The sequence below is a fragment of the Lontra canadensis genome, unplaced genomic scaffold (assembly GCF_010015895.1).
Source record: "Lontra canadensis isolate GAN:19392208 unplaced genomic scaffold, GSC_riverotter_1.0 scaffold43, whole genome shotgun sequence".
NCBI classification, from domain to species: Eukaryota; Metazoa; Chordata; class Mammalia; order Carnivora; family Mustelidae; genus Lontra; species Lontra canadensis.
This window is the reverse complement of record NW_022631037.1, coordinates 5,252,366-5,269,854: the sequence shown is the minus strand read 5'-3', so window position 1 is coordinate 5,269,854 and position 17,489 is coordinate 5,252,366. Positions and strand designations below refer to the sequence as shown.

The window sequence follows — 17,489 nt, the reverse complement described above, 5'->3', positions numbered from 1 at the left end:
GTGAACTTCCTGTTTTTTGAGAGACACTTTTGCTAGAGTTTCTGTGATGCTTCTTGATATATGAGTGAATTTCATGCTGTCTCTTTCTGTCTCTCCTTGCAGTGGAATGGAGCATGTCTAAAGACTTTTGTCCTTTGGCTGGAGAAATCATCATGGAAAACTTGCAGACCCTGAGATGCACGATCACAGGACTTACAACGGTAAATGCCAGATCCTCCCATTAGGCTTCCCATTCCCCTGCCCCTGATGTTTGTGCTGGGATTTGGGTAGCAAATGCCTCCTCTAGAAGCAACTGCCAACACCCAGTTCTCTGGCAACAACTGCCACTCGTTAAGTGTGATATGTCTGGTATCCATAATCTGAACCCCACAAAGGAGTGAGCAGACAGCATGAACCACTTTGTAAGCTGCCATGTTCTAGAGATCAGAAAAAGACTGGCCTCATACAAGCCTTGAAAGCTGCTGCTCTCTGGATCACAGTCTAATCTTTAGGGGGGGATCAAAGGCTCTGAGAGATCCAATTTTTACTCCCTGTCTGATGGTAAAAATAACAGCCTCCTCTAACCCTCACCCCCATAGCCTCGGTTGAGATCAGTCATCTATTGGAGTCATACAATTTCCTGAGAGAAATCCTTTCTCCTTGATTAAAAAAAAAAATCTAAATCTGCTTTCACAGAAAAGAAACTATATATGGTGGCACTACATTTCTTAGTAACCTGAACCAATTGAAACTGTGAATGAAAAACTGGAACCAACTGTGCTTATTTGTTTAACCAATCTAAACTCAAACATTAATTATTTATAGAACTATAAACCATATGAGCACATGAAATGCAAAAAATAAAAACATCTAGCAAATCAGTTCATACTGGAACAAACCTTTATCTCCTCAAATAATTAAAATGCAGCAAAACAATCATCAAAATCATTTTTAATGAGAAGTTTTTAAAGTATGCTTAAGTCAAACCTGTATTTTTTTGCACCAGTTCAAATAGTGAATATCTTAGACCCTTCTCAGAGAGAGAGAATTTTGTTTTTGTTGCTCTTCTCCTAAAAGATTAGTCCTTTAAAATGGTTATCTGTAAAGTGTAAAGCTGAAACCCAGCATTAAAAAGCTGTACTAGGTTGCATCTCAAGTTTGAACCGACTTATTCTAATAGAATTCTTGGTGGTTGGGTCACCACCACAGAATCTTGACTTTTTAGTCCTAATCACATGTCTATACCAGGGGCCAAAACTGTGGATTACCAGAGCAAACAAACCCCTGAGTGGGTGGCCCCCAAGAGATGCTATCGGCAGAAGACTGATTCCCAACCCTATAGCTCACATGATGGAAGAGGGCCAGAAGAGAACCCCAGGGAATTTCCTTTGCTTAAAAGAAAAAGTGATATTGTGATAAAAATGGAAAACTCTCCGCAGCGAGTTTCTCTAATATTTGAACTAATTTTTATAGGGATTAAGTTTTTCCATTTGGTCGTCCAATGAGAGCAATTCAGACACCATCCTAATCATATAAAAGCCTAGGAGGAGACTGACACTTCTGTAGAATCGCCATAACCTCGAAGTACCTAGAAACCTATTTTTAATGTTAAAAAAAATAACTTTTTAATACGGTAAGACCAACATTATTAAAATTTCTAGCAAAAGCTCTACAAAGAAGTGGTGGTTTTTTGTTTTTTGGTTTTGTTTTGTTTTTTACCTCAAACGCTATTTTACAATTTTCACAAGCAATGCTTTATCAAATGCTGGCTTCAAAAATGACTCTTTGGGTTCACTGGGGGAGAAAATAACTTCTCAAAGCAAAAATACAAAATCATACAAAACATCTGAAAAGATTTTAAGTAAACAAACAAAAAAAAAAACTGCTAAATTTTTAGTGTCATAAAACATTAAAGAATGTTAGCCATTGTTTTAAAGATGGTTTTAAAACTGAAATGAAATCAAAGAATGAATTGGAAAGTTTTAATAGCTGAGTAAAGATATTCATTGCAGCATTATTTACTGTGGCACAAAACGTGGAAACAATCTTAATGTTCACCAGAGGGGGGACTGGTTAAATAACGGTATTTGCCCACAGTGAAGTACTATGTAGCCACTAAAAGAATGAACCAGATCTTTGATGTACTAATCTGAAAAGATGTTCAGTGTAACTTGTTAATTTTAAAAGCAAGTTGATCAGCTAATAAAAGTAATGGTGACTGCCTCTGGGGAGGGGAAAATAAGGAGAAAGAGGTAAGGAACTGCTGTTTTGGGTAAATCTGGCAGACCTGTGTGTGACTTTTTTTTTTTTTAAGATTTTATTTATTTATTTGACAGAGAGATCACAAGCAGGCAGAGAGGCAGGCAGAGAGAGAGGAGGTCTGAGATCATGACCTGAGCCGAAGGCAGAGGCTTTAACCCACTGAGCCACCCAGGCGCCCCCCTGTGTGTGACTTTTAATAATTAGTGTATAATTTAGTGGGAGGAGGAAAGGTAATTATGAGATTCCAATTTTTGAAAGAAGAAAGCTCACAGAGACTAAGGGCACCCCAAAGATGTGTATGTACACATCTTTGTATATATACATAAATGTAATAGTCAGGAAAAGGTAGAAAGCTAAAGCATGGCTAGTGGATTTCCCAGTGGATCAATGAGTTATTAATCAGAAACAAGAATCTGCTTCTGAAGTAAAAGTGATTCAGTACAATTCCTAATGCATACCTTCTCTCTATTTGATACTTTTCAGGGCCAAAAGTATTTTGTTCAAGTCTCGGCTTATAACATGAAAGGATGGGGACCTGCTCAGACCACGGTACCGGCATGTGCCTCGCCTTCTAGTAGGTGGTAGCTGTGAACTTACTCAAACCTGGCCACAGGCTCCAACTCCCCCTCCATCCATCCTCAGGGTACCATTGCCATTCCCTCTTCCCAATGCTTGGGACTGACAAGACTTCCACAGAGTAGCATCTGGGCCATGTAAAGAATGATTCCTCTGCAGAAATGCAACTCTGGAATTAAAAGAGAGGGAATCTGGAACCAGCAAGACCAAATTTGATACCCATGATACCTTTTTAGTAGTTGTGTGGCCTTCAAAAGTTCCTTAAATTCTGAATCTGTAGAATGAGTCCAATCCTTCCTTTCCCAAGGCTTTTGTGGGGATGTTGTGAATGACATGGCAGGAGTGGCTGGCCCATTCTAGCTCTGCTCTCACCTCCTCACCCACATCAAATTGATAGGAGAATGAGATATAGCAAATCTTACTTATCTGACATTCTGTCAGAAGAAAATGCTTTTTTACTAACAGGCACTCTTCCACACTCTGCTAGAAATATAATATATAACATTGTAGTGGTGGCTGAGAACCCCAGCAAAAGCTTCTTCTAATTATTTGAAGATTAATAATTTATGTCTGGTATATTTAGTAGCCTCTATAACCAGAAAATTTAATCAACCAGAAGAAATGTCTATAGATATACCGTATGATAGATTTTTCTGCATAGTGAGCCTATTGCTCTGAATTTGTTTTCATTTTTTAAAAAACCTTCATGAATGTGATAGTTCAAAATGGTATCATATGCTTCTTGTAAGAGTGCAAACTGCTACATCCTTTGTGGGACACAACTTGCCATAATTAGAACCATCATTTATTTTAGCCCATAATTATACATCTAAGAATCTAACCTAAGGAAAAAAACACAGGCAAATAATTATGAACAAATATCCACACTGTTGCACTGTATCAATACAGTAAAAAACCATGTATGCAAGGGAGAACAAATATCCAGTATTAACTCAGTGGCATTATAGGACAAAATGCAACCACTAAAAATGGTGTTTTAAAAAATGCATTGTATGGAAGAAATTCTTACTCTTTAGGTTTTATGTAAAAACATAATGCAAAAATTTTTTTCACATAGTTAAGCTGTGAGTTTGATGATTATTAGATAGGCCTGTCTGCACATAACTATCAACTTTGACAGTGGATATTTGGGTTATAAGATTGTGGGCTCTTCAGTTTTCTTTTGTATATATTTATGTACTGTTCATGTTTTATAACAGCCCTTTTCCTAGGATCAACCGTGAATCAGGTGGCATGTTACGGGCTTTCATCAGTGTCTCACTGAATCCTCACATGAGTCCTTCATGACTGTTCTGTCTTACGGATAAGCACCCCCACCTTCATTGTCTGCATCACTCTGAACATCAGAGCCAACATAAGATACTACATGCTGGGCAGTAATCTAAGAACTTTATATAGATAGACTCATTTAATCGTCATAACAGACCCATTGAGGTGGTTTTTATTAGTAGTCCCATGATACTGGTAACGGAACTATTCACATAGAGGCACATACATACATAGAGCCAAACATCACAAAATCAGCAAGCACTGAAGTCGGGCCAAAACCCTATATGGCCCTTGTCCTTAACCGCTATGCTATCCTCCTCCTCTATTAATAAGGAAATTGGGACTCAGAGAGGATGTTGCCTTGCCCAAGGTCACAACTCTTGTATGTGGCTGAGCCAGGATTCAAGCCTAAACCCATCGAGCCCATGCCATGTCTCCTATGCTGTGGGAATTAGTGCCCTGCTATCCGGCAGACAAACGGGCTAAGAGCCAGCCAGCCAGCCAGCCAGCCAGCCAACCAACCGTTCGTGTCTACCGTTTCTGGTGGATTCACATAGCTACACCAGGTGATATAGGGCTCTGGACACCTGAGATCTCTAAAGCCCCTGAGTCCCATGGGCATTTGATAATTTAATTATTCCAGTCTTATTTGGACATCCTTCTTATTAAAGACATCAGAAACACAAACTAAAAATATTGCAAGAGTAAGATACTAAGGGAAACTATCTCATTCTAGGGAGAAAAAAAATGTATATATTATTGATGAAGGGATAGTAGGGATAGATAAGGAAAAAAAAAAAAATGATAGTGTTGGTTGACCTGAAGGTGGGACAGGGGAAAATTTCCCACTCCAAATGCAAATTCTCATCTGCATATGGATATATTTACTTATAAGCATCAGATATTCTATAAACTTCAGATTTTAATCAGACACTCTCCCTCATAGCCTATTGCAAGGGCTTTCTCCAGAATGACAAGAACAGTCTTCCAGGACTGGGAAGAGCCACTTATTACTTTACTTGCTAATTAACAAAGCAACTGCCAATACTTTCTAACATGGCCCATTTGACTAGTAGGGGTATCTGGCAAAGAACTAAAATCCAAACATGTCGTTATAGTTGCTGCAGACATGCCGTATCACTTGGAAAAGAACAATATAAAAACACTGCAGCTGTATTTATAAACAGAGTATGACGTTGTGATGCAGCATATATCAGTATTCAGATATTTACTAGAGGACAATATATTCTAACATGACAGAGTAATGGGAAATTTGGTAATATGTTCCAGTAAGCTATAAAACCTTTTTTAAAATATTTTTACAAAAGGCCTTAATGTGTTTTTATAGACTTATGTTATATGGTATGGTACATAATAAGAGAAAAGGACCCAGACAGGCTTGTCTGAGTTACGATCAGGAAAGCCCTGATATCACCAGTGAATGTAAGCTCTGCATTGTGTTGCAATCGAAGTGTCTCATTACCAGAACAGTGACCTGTATTATGTGGCACAATCTGCTCTTTTCCTGCCACACTAAGTTTATTCCTGTCAGGTTCCTGATTTCTTAATATATTTTCAATTTTCTCCCTCATCCCTAAAGTCTCCTATTTTATGTAGTCGTCAGAACCTTCCAAACATCTATGAGAAAAACTCATTCTTTCCAAAAACCCTGGCATCATGTCCAGTGCTCACTTGGGCTGAAATTTAGCATTAGCAATTTTCAAATGTATCATAAAGTCGTCAGCTTGAGCTCGCCTCTGATGTCATAGGGCTCAGCTGAAAGAGCCAGCTCTATTTCATGTCCCCTTGCACTGATGGCAGTATTAACACTCATTAGAATGTATTAGCATGTGCAGGGCCACATAAGAACTCAGCCACCCAGAAGTCTTACTCAAGCAAGCATTACTTCTCTTATCATGAGCACTAAAGATGCATTCACCCAACTGAGGGAACAAACTCAAAACGGCCTTTGGGAATCCATGATAGCATTTATGATCATGCTACAGATAAGACTGACAATCACTTGGGAGTTTGATTCCTCAGACATTTCCAAATTTCCCAGTAAAAGCACCTTTCCTAGCCCAGGCTACCTGAACACCATCCTTCTATTCACAATGCCTCACCAACATTTAATGAGTGTCCCTGATGTGCCCAGATGGTGCTTTACTCACATGATGTTTTTAAACCTCAAACAACCCTTAAAAAATACTCAAAAACTCACTTTACAGAGAAGAAACCTGAGGCAAAGAGAAATTAAGTCACGGTTTCTGCCCACAAGGAACAGAGTCTACAGAAGGCACCTATGCCAATTCCCTGTCTCCAGAGTTGACCACAACTAAGCCACACCACACAAACTCCAACCAAGCTCTGACCCTCCTTCCCAAAAGAAACAAAACAAAACAAAACGTGTCTACGGTATAAGGAAACAGGCACTATATGGAAGGCCATGAGACTGTATTATGATCTTGGCTCTGCCCCAGACAAGCTGAGTGACGTAGAACTGGAATGGTTCTCTCTGGGACTCAGCGTTCTGAGAGGTGAAATGGAGACGAGTACCTGGGGGAGGGGAGGAAAGAGGAAGGATTCGAAAATCTCTGAGGCGTCCTTCTTATAGGGTTAGAAATGATGTTTCCATACTCACTACTCAGGGAGCTCACTCTTCATCAGTAAACTCCCTTCTTTTTTTAACTTAACGATTTATATCATATTGCGCTGGATATCTAATAAACCTCTCATTTCATCCTCACAAAAAATCCTGTAAGGTAGATACTATGTTCATTCTTCACATTACAGAGTAGTGGCCCTGTAAGTTTCGTGCCTTACAGACACGGAGCCAGAAGCCCAAAGAGCCAGAGTTCATACCCAGCTTTATCTGACTCCAGAACCTGTTCTTTCTAATAGCTGTTCTAAAGAACACAATTCTTTCTAACTGTGAGAGACTGTTAGGCTGTGGATGAACCAATGAGTGATGTTTTTACCTAACTTTAACCATCAGGACATTTGCCTAAGTTTCTGAGCAAAGGAAACTCCATATTTTAAAATAAATCTGGGGGAGGGGAATTTGAAACTGGTTCAGTTAAAATTTAAGCCTCAGATATACTCATGAACTAACTGGCTTTACTAGAAAAGAATGACTAGAATTTTTAGAGACAGCATTTCAACCAAGAAGTGTTTTAAGTTATTGCTTTTCAAAGGTTCAGAGAGTAAAACGAGGTGGGGACAGATAGAAGAAAGGATGGACTATAAAGTGACAGACCTGCTGAAAAAAAGACAAAACACAAAAACCCAGAGTTGGAGACAGCAGAATTACCATCTTGACATTAGTCCCATATGGGTGATTACTCTTGATATCATTATAGCCAAATGGAATGAAAATAGAAGGGGGAGAAAAATCTCAGTGGGTATTGCAATTTAAATTTGCCATGTAAGCTAATACTGTATATTTAGAGACTGAGCAGACAGGGTGGTTGGTGGCTCGGGAGTATGTGCAGGGGTTGCTGTGCCAGCTAACCAAAGCAGACATTCATTAGAGCAAAATGTAGATTTCCATTTCTTGGCATCTGACATGGGCTCTTTCCTTGGAAAGAAATGTCAATTTGGCCAAAAGTGTGAAACCTACAATAAAAGCATTGGAACTGTGGATTTCATCTAGTCTGCACATTCCCACCCCTTCCTTTCCTACTGTGGAAATCTAGTTGTGATTCGGGGTGCTGAGTGGAGAGATGGAGGGGAGCGGATTAGGACCCAGGATGCTAAAAAAGGAGGGTAAGAAGCTGGGGAGGGGAAACTGGACTCCCAGAGTCCCTGTTTTCTTTTGGCCTTCAGTTACTTTCTCTTGCCCTAAAATTGCCCAACACAAAAAAAACAACCACAACTGTTGCTATTTTGCACAGGGCCCCGAACAATGGCAGTCCCAAACTCTTGGCACTGCCTGCCAGCTGTGCGAGTGCTGGGTGCTGATCCAGAATCTGGAAGGTGTGAACAGAACCCAGCTCCTGAGGCTGGGCCTCAGGGGAGAGGCCTCCCCCACACTGAAATTTCATTGTTTGTTTCTTTTGTTCAATAGACTGGAAAGACTATGACGACAGAGAGCCCAGACACAGGGGACAGAGTGAAGTTTTGGAAGGTCTGCTGCAACAGGTCCGAGCCCTTCATCAGCATTACAATTGCCGAGGTAAGGATAAAAATCTGCGCTGGGCCATCGACTGAGGTCTCGGTGGCGCCGGTAATGTTAGCAGTTTCCTAACTGGGTCATACCTTCTCATTCATCAGGGAGAGAGAGATATTAATATTTGTACATCTGGAATCACTTTACAGCACTATCTTGCTTTAACCCTTCAGAAGAGACTTCCCTCTCTCATTCCCTTGTTCTCTTTCTCTCTCACCCTCTCTCCATGCGAACAGTTTGGGGATAAAAAAAAAAAGCTCAAGTAAAACAGCAGCTGCCACTAGTTCCCTTCCCTTTGAATTGTCCCTTCACGAAACTCCCCAGTGTGCCGGGCCTTTGGGATATTCACCCGTGAACTTTTCAGCCCCAAGGAAAGTTCCATGAGCGTCCCTGAGGAAGTTTAGCCAATTTTTACAGTAACAAGAAATCTTCTTGTCATATTTGCAGGAAGTTGGCAATGCAGTTTCACATCCACTGTCTTTTTCATCCACGTTTTAGCAATCACCACTAAGGCTAAGTGACTTGACCAGGGTCATAATGCCAGGAAAAGACACAATCAGGATTCTGACCTAGGTTTTCTGTCTCTAAGTGCACTCTTGCTGCCATACCTCATTTCTGTCCCGCCCTGAACACTGGGACTAGGCAGTAGGTTTTGATCTCACCCTAATTTTAATCTTCCCCTATACTACTGTTTGGGAGAAAGAAGAGCACATACATCTCTAGACCTAGTCAACCATACCCAGAAAATCTCTTGGAGAGGCTTTCAAAAACTTCTCTTCTATGTGGGCTATTCAGATGGGACAGGGTCAGGCTTCTGATCTGTGTAATGATTCATGGAATAGGCACTTAGCTTTATTTGGAGAATTCAAGCCTCCATAAAGTTTTCATTTTCGATGCTCCTTCACCCATCAGATCCCAACTGCACTGCACTCTCTAGAGGCAGGGCACTGCTGGGCCAACTAGGTAAGAAATCCATGAAACTATGAGATGCTAGCTGAGTTTGAACTAGGTATAAAAAAATTATACTTGGTATTAGCAAACAGTTGGTCCCTACTGTATAGCTATAACAACAGAGCTCTTCAGAAGTGCTGAGCATAGCTAGAAGGGGGGACAAGTGTTTCCAAGAAAATATTCTTTTTTTTTTTAATTTTTATTAACATATAATGTATTATTTGCCCCAAGGGTACAGGTCCGTGAATCATTAGGTTTACGCATTTCACAGCACTCACCACAGCCCGTACCCTCCCCAATGTCCAACCACCCTATCCCTACCCCCCCCAACCCCAGCAACTATCAGTTTGTTTTGTGAGATTATGAGTCTCTTATGGTTTGTCTCCCTCCCAATCCCATCTTGTTTCATTTTTCCCTTCCCTACACCCACAACCCCTGGCCATGCCTCTAATTCCTCATATCAGAGAGATCAGATGATAATTCTTTCTCTGACTGACTTATTTCACTTAGCATAATACCCTCTAGTTCCATCCATGCTGTTGCAAATGGCAAGATTTCATTTCATTTGATGGCCGCATGGTATTCCATTGTGTGTGTATATGTATGTATGTGTGTGTGTATATATAAATATATATATATGTATATATATATATATACATACACACACACACACACACACACACACACACACACACATATATATAATCACATCTTCTTTATCCGTTCTTCTGTTGATGGACATCTAGGTTCTTTCCATAGTTTGGCTATTGTGACATTGCTGCTATAAACATTCGGGTGCACGTGCCCCTTTGGATCACTACATTTGTATCTTTAGGGTAAATACACAGTTGTGCGATTGCTGGGTCGTAGGGTAGCTCTATTTTCAACTTTTTGAGGAACCTCCATGCTATTTTCCAGAGTGGCTGCACCAGCTTGCATTCCCACCAACAATGTAGGAGGGATCCCCTTTCTCCGAATCCTCACCAGCATCTGTCATTTCCTGACCTGTTAATTTAAGCAATTCTGACTGGTGTGAGGTGGTATCTCATTGTGGCTTTGATTTGTATTTCCCTGATGCCGAGTGATGTTGAGCACTTTTTCACATGTCTGTTGGCCATTTGGGTGTCTTCTTTGTAGAAATGTCTGTTCATGTCTTCTGCCCATTTCTTGATTGGATTACTTGTTCCTTGGGTGTTGAGTTTGATAAATTCTTTATAGATTTTGGATACTAGCCCTTTATCTGATATGTCATTTGTGAATATCTTCTCCTATTCTGTCAGTTGTCCTTTGGTTTTGTTGACTATTTATTTTGCTGTGCAAAAGCTTTTGATCTTGATGAAGTCCCAATAGTTCATTTCTGTCCTAGCTTCCCTTTGCCTTTGGCGTTGTTTCTAGGAAGAATTTGCTGCGGCTGAGGTCGAAGAGGTTGCTGCCTTTGTTCTCCTCAAGGATTTTGATGGATTCCTGTCTCATATTGAGGTCTTTCATACATTCTGCGTCTATTTTTTCTGTGTGGTGTAAGGAAATGGTCCTGTTTCATTCTTCTGCATTTGGCTGTCCAATTTTTCCAATACCATTTGTTGAAGAGACAGTCTTTTTTCCATTGGACATTCTTTCCTGCTTTGTCAAAGATTAGTTGACCATAGAGTTGAGGGTCTGTTTCTGGGCTATTTGTTCCATTGATCTGTGTGTCTGTTTTTGTGTCAGTACCATACCATCTCGATGATTACAGCTTTGTAATAGACCTTGAAGTCTGGAATTGTGATGCCACCAACTTTGGCTTTCTTTTTCAACATTTTCCTCTGGCTATTTGGGGTCTTTTCTGGCTCCATATGAATTTTAGGATTTTGTTTCATTTCTTTGGAAAAAATTGATGGTATTTTGATAGGGATTCCATTAAATGTATAGATTGCTTTAGGTAGCATGGACATTTTCACAGTATTTTTTCTTCCAACCCATGAGCATGGAACGTTTTTCCATTTCTTTGTGTCTTCCTCAATTTCTTTCATGAGTACTTTATAGTTTTCTGAGTACAGGTTCTTTGCCTCTTTGGTTAGGTTTATTCCTAGGTATCTTATGGTTTAGGGTGCAATTATAAATGGGATTGACTCCTTAATTTCTCCTTCTTCTGTCTTGCTGTCGGTGTAGAGAAATGCAACTGATTTTTGAGGACTTATTTTATATTCTGACACTTTACTGAATTCCTGTATGAGTTCTAGCAGTTTTGCAGTGGAGTCTTAATGGGTTTTCCACATAAAGTATCATATCTTCTGCAAAGAGTGAGAGTTTGACTTCTTCTTTGCCAATTCAGATGCCTTTTATTTCTTTTTTTGTGTGATTCTAGTACTATGTTGAATAGCAGTGGTGATAGTGGACATTCCCTACCGTGTTCCTGACCTTAGGGGAAAAGCTCTCAGTTTTCCCCCGTTAGGAATGATATTCACTGTGGGTTTTTCATAGGTGGCTTTGATGATATTGAGGTATATACCCTCTATCGCTACACTGTGAAGAGTTTTGATCAAGAAAGGAATCTGTACTTTGTCAAATGCTTCTTCAGCATCTATTGAGAGTATCATATGGTTCTTGTTCTTTCTTTTATTAATGTATTACATCCATTGATTTGTGGATTTGAGCCATCCTTGCAGCCCAGGACTAAATCCCACTTAGTCAAGGCAAATAATCCTTTTAATGTACTATTGGATCCTATTGGCTAGTATTTTGTGAGAATTTTTGCATCCGTGTTCATCAAGGATATTGGTCTGTAATTCTCTTTTTTGATAGAGTCTTTGTCTGGTTTTGGGATCAAGCTAATGCTGGCCTCATAAAATGAGTTTGGAAGTTTTCATTCCGTTCCTATTTTTTGGAATAGTTTCAGGAGAATAGGTATTAATTCTTCTTTAAATGTTTGATAGAATTCCTCTGGAAAGCTGTCTGGCCCTGGGCTCTTGTTTATTGGAAGTTTTTTGATGACTCCTTCAATCTCCTTACTGGTTATGGGTCTGTTCAGGTTTTCTGTTTCTTCCTGGTTCAGTTTTGGTAGTTTATATGTCTCTAGGAATGTACCAATTTCTTCCAGATTGTCAAATTTGCTGGCATATATTTGCTCATAATATGTTCTTACAATTGTTTGTATTTCTTTGGTGTTGGTTGTGATCTGTACTCTTTCATTCATGATTTTATTAATTTGGGCCCTTTCTCTTTTCCTTTTGGTAAGTCTGGCCAGGGGTTTATCAATCTTACTAATTCTTTCAATGGACCAGCGCCTAGTTTCATTGAGCTGTTCTACTGTTCTTTTGGTCTCTATTTCATTGATTTCTGCTCTGATCTTTATGAGTTCTCTTCTGCTGGGTTCAGGCTTTCTTTGCTGTTCTTTCTCCAGCTCCTTTCAGTATAGGGTTAGGTTGTGTACTTGAGACCTTTCTTGTTTCTTGAGAAAGGCTTTTATCACTATATACTTTCCTCTCAGGACTGCCTTTGCTGTGCCCCAAAGATTTTGAACAGTTGTGTTTTCATTTTCATTTGTTTCCATGAATTTTTTCAATCTTTTGAAATTTCCTGGTTGACCCATTCATTCTTTTGTAGGGTGCCTGTTAGCCTCCAAGTATTAAGAGTTCTTTCCAACTTTCGTCTTGTGATTGAGTTCTAGCTTCAGAGCATTGTGGTCTGAAAATATGCAGGGAATGATCCCAATCTTTTGGTACCAGCTGAGACCTGATTGTGACCCAGGATGTGATCTATTCTGGAGAATGTTCCATGTGCACTAGAGAAGAATGTGTATTCTGTTGCTTTGAGATGGAATGTTCTGAATATATCTGTGGTGTCCATCTGGTCCAGTGTGTCATTTAAAGCCTTTATTTCCTTGTTAATCTTTTGCTTAAATGATCTGTCCATTTCAGTGAGGGGGGGTGTTAATGTCCCCTACTATTACTGTATTATTGTCAATGTGTTATTAATTGGTTTAGATCATTGGCTGCTCCCATGTTAGGGGTATAGATATTTAAAATTGTTAGATCTTGTTGGACAGATCCTTTAAGTATGATATAGTGTCCTTCCTCATCTCTTATTATGTTTGGCTTAAAATCTAATTTATCTGATATAAGCATCGCAATCCTTCTGTCAGAAAATATTCTTCTAATTAGTAGTTCATTAGAAAATGTAAATGTGCATGGAAGAAGCTGAGAAGGAAACCCAAGTGGGTTTCATTCCCAGAAATGTAGGAAAACTTTACCCATACCGTGGCCTTAATGATTCCACACTGACCAGAGTGTACTCAGTTCTCTGTTATCAGAGCTCATTTTAGCACACCAGGCATTATCTAGGTTCCATTCTCTCTGCTGCCTCTCGATCATTGCCCTGCCCTGCCCGTTGGTTCTTATATGGCAAGGAAAGGTAATAAAGCAACTGAATAGATGATTCCTTGCAATTCATAAGCCACTCTGTGTTTGGTCTTTACCAAAGGGGGAAAACTAAAACTATTCATGAAAATGAGGGGTTTTCATATCTGAGGATTTAGATGCTCTCCCCATTACTATTAGGTTACTATCTAATAATCAAGAAACAAATATCTAGACAGAACAATTATTTCAATAGTTTTCATTCAACTTTTATCATGTATAAAAGGCTCTTCCCCAACAGGGATGTAAATAAGCACACAATGTCAGGAAAAATTTAAGTAAGGCTCAAGTAGAACTTTATTTCCTGGTTAATCTTTATTCTTAATTCTTAATTTCTAAGAATCTTAATTCTTATATTAATTCTTCCCAAAAAGGAAAAATATTTTTTATATTGAAATGTACTCAACACTTAAGCAGTATCTGAACCGTTTTTTTGGTTTTTAAGATACCCAGCTGAAAAAGGGTCTCTGATCAGTAAGTTTGGAAAATGTTGCATTATATATCGCTTTTCTGGAAATGTAAAATCGGCATTACAATATTAAAGACTCTAATAAAGAGACATTTTGAATTTGGTTAACCAAGCATTTTCCAAACTTATTTGTAAAGTCATTGTAAAACTTTTTTCAGTTAGCACCGACTTTGGGAATGCTGACCCATATTCCAAGTTAAAGGAAATGACCTCATACAAAAAAATATATATATTTCTAAGATAATTTAACATTACTCTGTCTCAGATGATAAACCAAGGATAATTAGGTATTACATACAGAAAAACTACAAAATTTGTTATTTGAAAAACTCAACTATAAGAGGGAGGCAAGCCAGAAAACAACAGACTCTTACCTACAGAGAATAAACTGAGAGTTGCTGTAGGGAGGTGGTGGGGGATGGGCTCGATGGGGGTTGGGTAAAAGGAGAGCACTTGTGCCTAGTACTAAGTGTTGTATGTAAGTGAAAAATCACTGAATTCTACTCCTGAAACCAGTATTACACTGTATGTTAACAAACTAGAATTTAAATAAAACTTGAAACATAAAGTAAAATACTCAACTACATTGAGATCTATATGGTTGAGTGCATATACAAATTTTACAATTGTTATTTCACAAATCCCAGTTCTACTACTTACTAGCTGTGTATCCCTGAGAAAAGGGAGCCATAGCTTCCCTGAGCCATAGCTTCGCCATCAGAAAAAAATCAAGATAATACTATACATCTTTCAGGATTATTATGAGGATTACATTAGATAATGCATTAAAATCACCTGGTATAGTGTAGGCACTTCACAAACTCCAGCCTATTTTCCTTCCATTGCTCTTCTAGATGAAGAATAGAGCCTCTTTTCCTCCTCAGCACTTTACTGATACATCCTAGAATTAAAGTGTAATCAATGACTCCAGTATAATGAGCCTGGAGTGCTCAGTAAATACATAGCATATTCCAAATGCAGAAGTAATACTAAAACAACCCTTCTACTACCAAAGCCCTACATGGGAGATACCAAAACCCACATTAATTTCTGTACTTTGGTTAAAGAAGTGTCCACAGTTAATCTACATGTTCAGTACTGGGATGCAAATTCAATGGAGATGTTGAGCAGCCTTTATTGTTCACACAGTTTATTCCCCAACATACATAATGAGTCATAAAGAAGCCAGCTGTATTCACCACAGCAGTGCCCTGTGGGAGTGATTCTCACTTATCATCTAATTTTTCAGCTGGCAAACATTAATTGAAACACAGCCTACTGTGTGTCAGGTATCAATATGGATAACATAAACTCCCTATGTGCCAAGCACTTGAAAGCTAAAGAATTACTGCATTTGGAGTCCAGAAAACCACCATTGTACCAGAGCCCTGAGCTACACAGACAGAAGCCAGAACAGAAGCCACTGTATCAATGGCTTAGTGTGTCAGTATAGACCCTGAATCAGTCAAGATGAGCTATATCATGCTGCAGTAACCAAATGACCCCCCAAATATTTATTTCTCCCACAAGCTATATATCTACCACTGGGCAGCTGAGGGCTGTCCTGTGTTGTCATCACCCTTCTCTAGAAATATTTGCCAGCACCCATGGGAGAAGATGAAACTCTTGAATGTCTCATATGGACAGGACTTTATGTACGGCACTTACATTCAAAACTCATTGGCCTGGGGCGCCTGGGTGGCTCAGTGGCTTAAAGCCTCTGCCTTCGGCTCAGGTCATGATCCCAGAGTCCTGGGATCGAGCCCCGCATCAGGCTCTCTGCTCAGCAGGAAGCCTGCTTCCTCCTCTCTCCCTCCTGCCTCTCTGCCTACCTGTGATCTCTCTGTGTCAAATAAATAAATAAAACCTTAAAACAAACAAACAAACAACAAAAAAAAAAAACTCATTGGCCAGAACTGGCCACATGGCTACAGCCAACCACAGGGTTCCAAGAAGAAAAATTCTTTCATGTGCCCAGAATGGAGGAGGCCCAGAATATTTAACATTTGCATGGGCCCCTTTCCCAACCCATAGTAGTAGTTCTCAGGGGTTTTTTTTTTTCCCCAGTTTAATCTTCATTTTATATTCTGTATGATTATAATGAGAATGATCTTATTAATTAATGAGAGTGTGAGCAGCTGGGTTCAAATTCCAACTGTACATTCACTAGCTGTGTGACCTTAAGCAATTACCTACCCTCTCTAAAACTGAGTTTTGCTCACTTGTAAAATGTAGATAAGAATTATTTATACTTGAGGTGCCTAGTGGCTCAGTCAGCTAAGCATCTAACTCCTGGTTTTCGCTCAGGTCACGGTCTTGCGGTTGTGGGATTGAGCCCCACATCGGGCTCTGTGCTCAGTACAGAGTCTGCTTCAGATTCTCTGTCCCTCTCCCTCCCACTTGTGCTGTCTCGCTCTCAAAGAAATAAAAGAGCTTCATTATTTAAAAAAAGAGCTCTATTATTTAAAAAATAATGCATTAAATTCCTCCCATTCTCCATTTTTTATTCCCCAAAGGCTCAATTCTTTTAACCACTTCTTTTGATATTGTCTTCATATCTCTAAAGAACATGTTTGTATTGCTAATCTTTTCTTTGAGGCATTGCCTCACTAAGAAAGATGATTTCTCTTTTTCACTCCTTCCTCTTACTTGCACATTACAATTCCTGTCATTCGTCCTCCCAATATATCTGCATTGTAATTTTAGTAAGATCAATATTTATTGCCTACATTATAATGATCGTGTAATTCTATGATTATTTTCCTTTCCTTCATAACTTTTTATTCTCCCTGTACTTAGCTGTCATCTTTTATTGTATGTTTGCTTGTTTTCTGTGTGGCTGTAATTAATCCCCAGGCTATTCAGTTGTGTCAATTTTCTCTCAATCCAATCAAATATATTAGTACTGTTTCACCTGCACCTTTTTAAGGAAGCCTCTCTGAGCCCTCTGACCTGTTCCCACCTAGACTGGTTGCTGGCTGCCTGGGTCTGGCACACAGCTGGTGCCCTAGGATCTCTTTTCACCACCATACTGAGGACTCTTCTGGCTGCCCTCCAATATTGGATTGCTTCTTTTTGTATCCCATGTCTTATTTTTTCTTGGTTAGTCCTTCACTTTGGTGGAGTCCTTACTCTAGTGATTTCCTGAGAGAGGATTCTTGGGAGCTAACTTTTAGGTACAGTGAATGTCTAAAAATGCATTTATTCTACTCACCACTTTTAAAGTTTTCAGGTAAGTATAGAATTTTTGGTTGAAATAATTTTTTCAGGTTTCAAAGGTGTTGCTTTGTCCTTTTCTGGCTTTCAGTATTGAGAAGTCTGATATCATTCTGATTTCAGAAGTTTCACAGGATACCTTTTTTTTTTTCTTCTCTGTCAAGTTTTTAAGTTTTTGTTTTTT

General features: G+C 39.2%; 1 protein-coding gene and 1 long non-coding RNA gene across 2 annotated transcripts in view; one reads left to right on the top strand and one right to left on the bottom strand.

The window, feature by feature from the left end:
* ANKFN1 (ankyrin repeat and fibronectin type III domain containing 1) overlaps nucleotides 1-17,489 on the top strand; it is a 405,557-nt gene that overhangs the window by 328,876 nt on the left and 59,192 nt on the right. Inside the window, exons 8-10 of the mRNA XM_032872010.1 lie at nucleotides 103-200; nucleotides 2,725-2,815; nucleotides 8,174-8,281. Of these exons, the coding sequence (XP_032727901.1) occupies nucleotides 103-200; nucleotides 2,725-2,815; nucleotides 8,174-8,281 (297 nt within the window). The remainder of the gene's footprint in view (nucleotides 1-102; nucleotides 201-2,724; nucleotides 2,816-8,173; nucleotides 8,282-17,489) is intronic.
* LOC116876058 overlaps nucleotides 14,891-17,489 on the bottom strand; it is a 58,704-nt gene continuing 56,105 nt past the window's right edge. The window contains exon 3 of the long non-coding RNA XR_004384314.1: nucleotides 14,891-14,990. This is a non-coding gene — a long non-coding RNA (uncharacterized LOC116876058). The remainder of the gene's footprint in view (nucleotides 14,991-17,489) is intronic.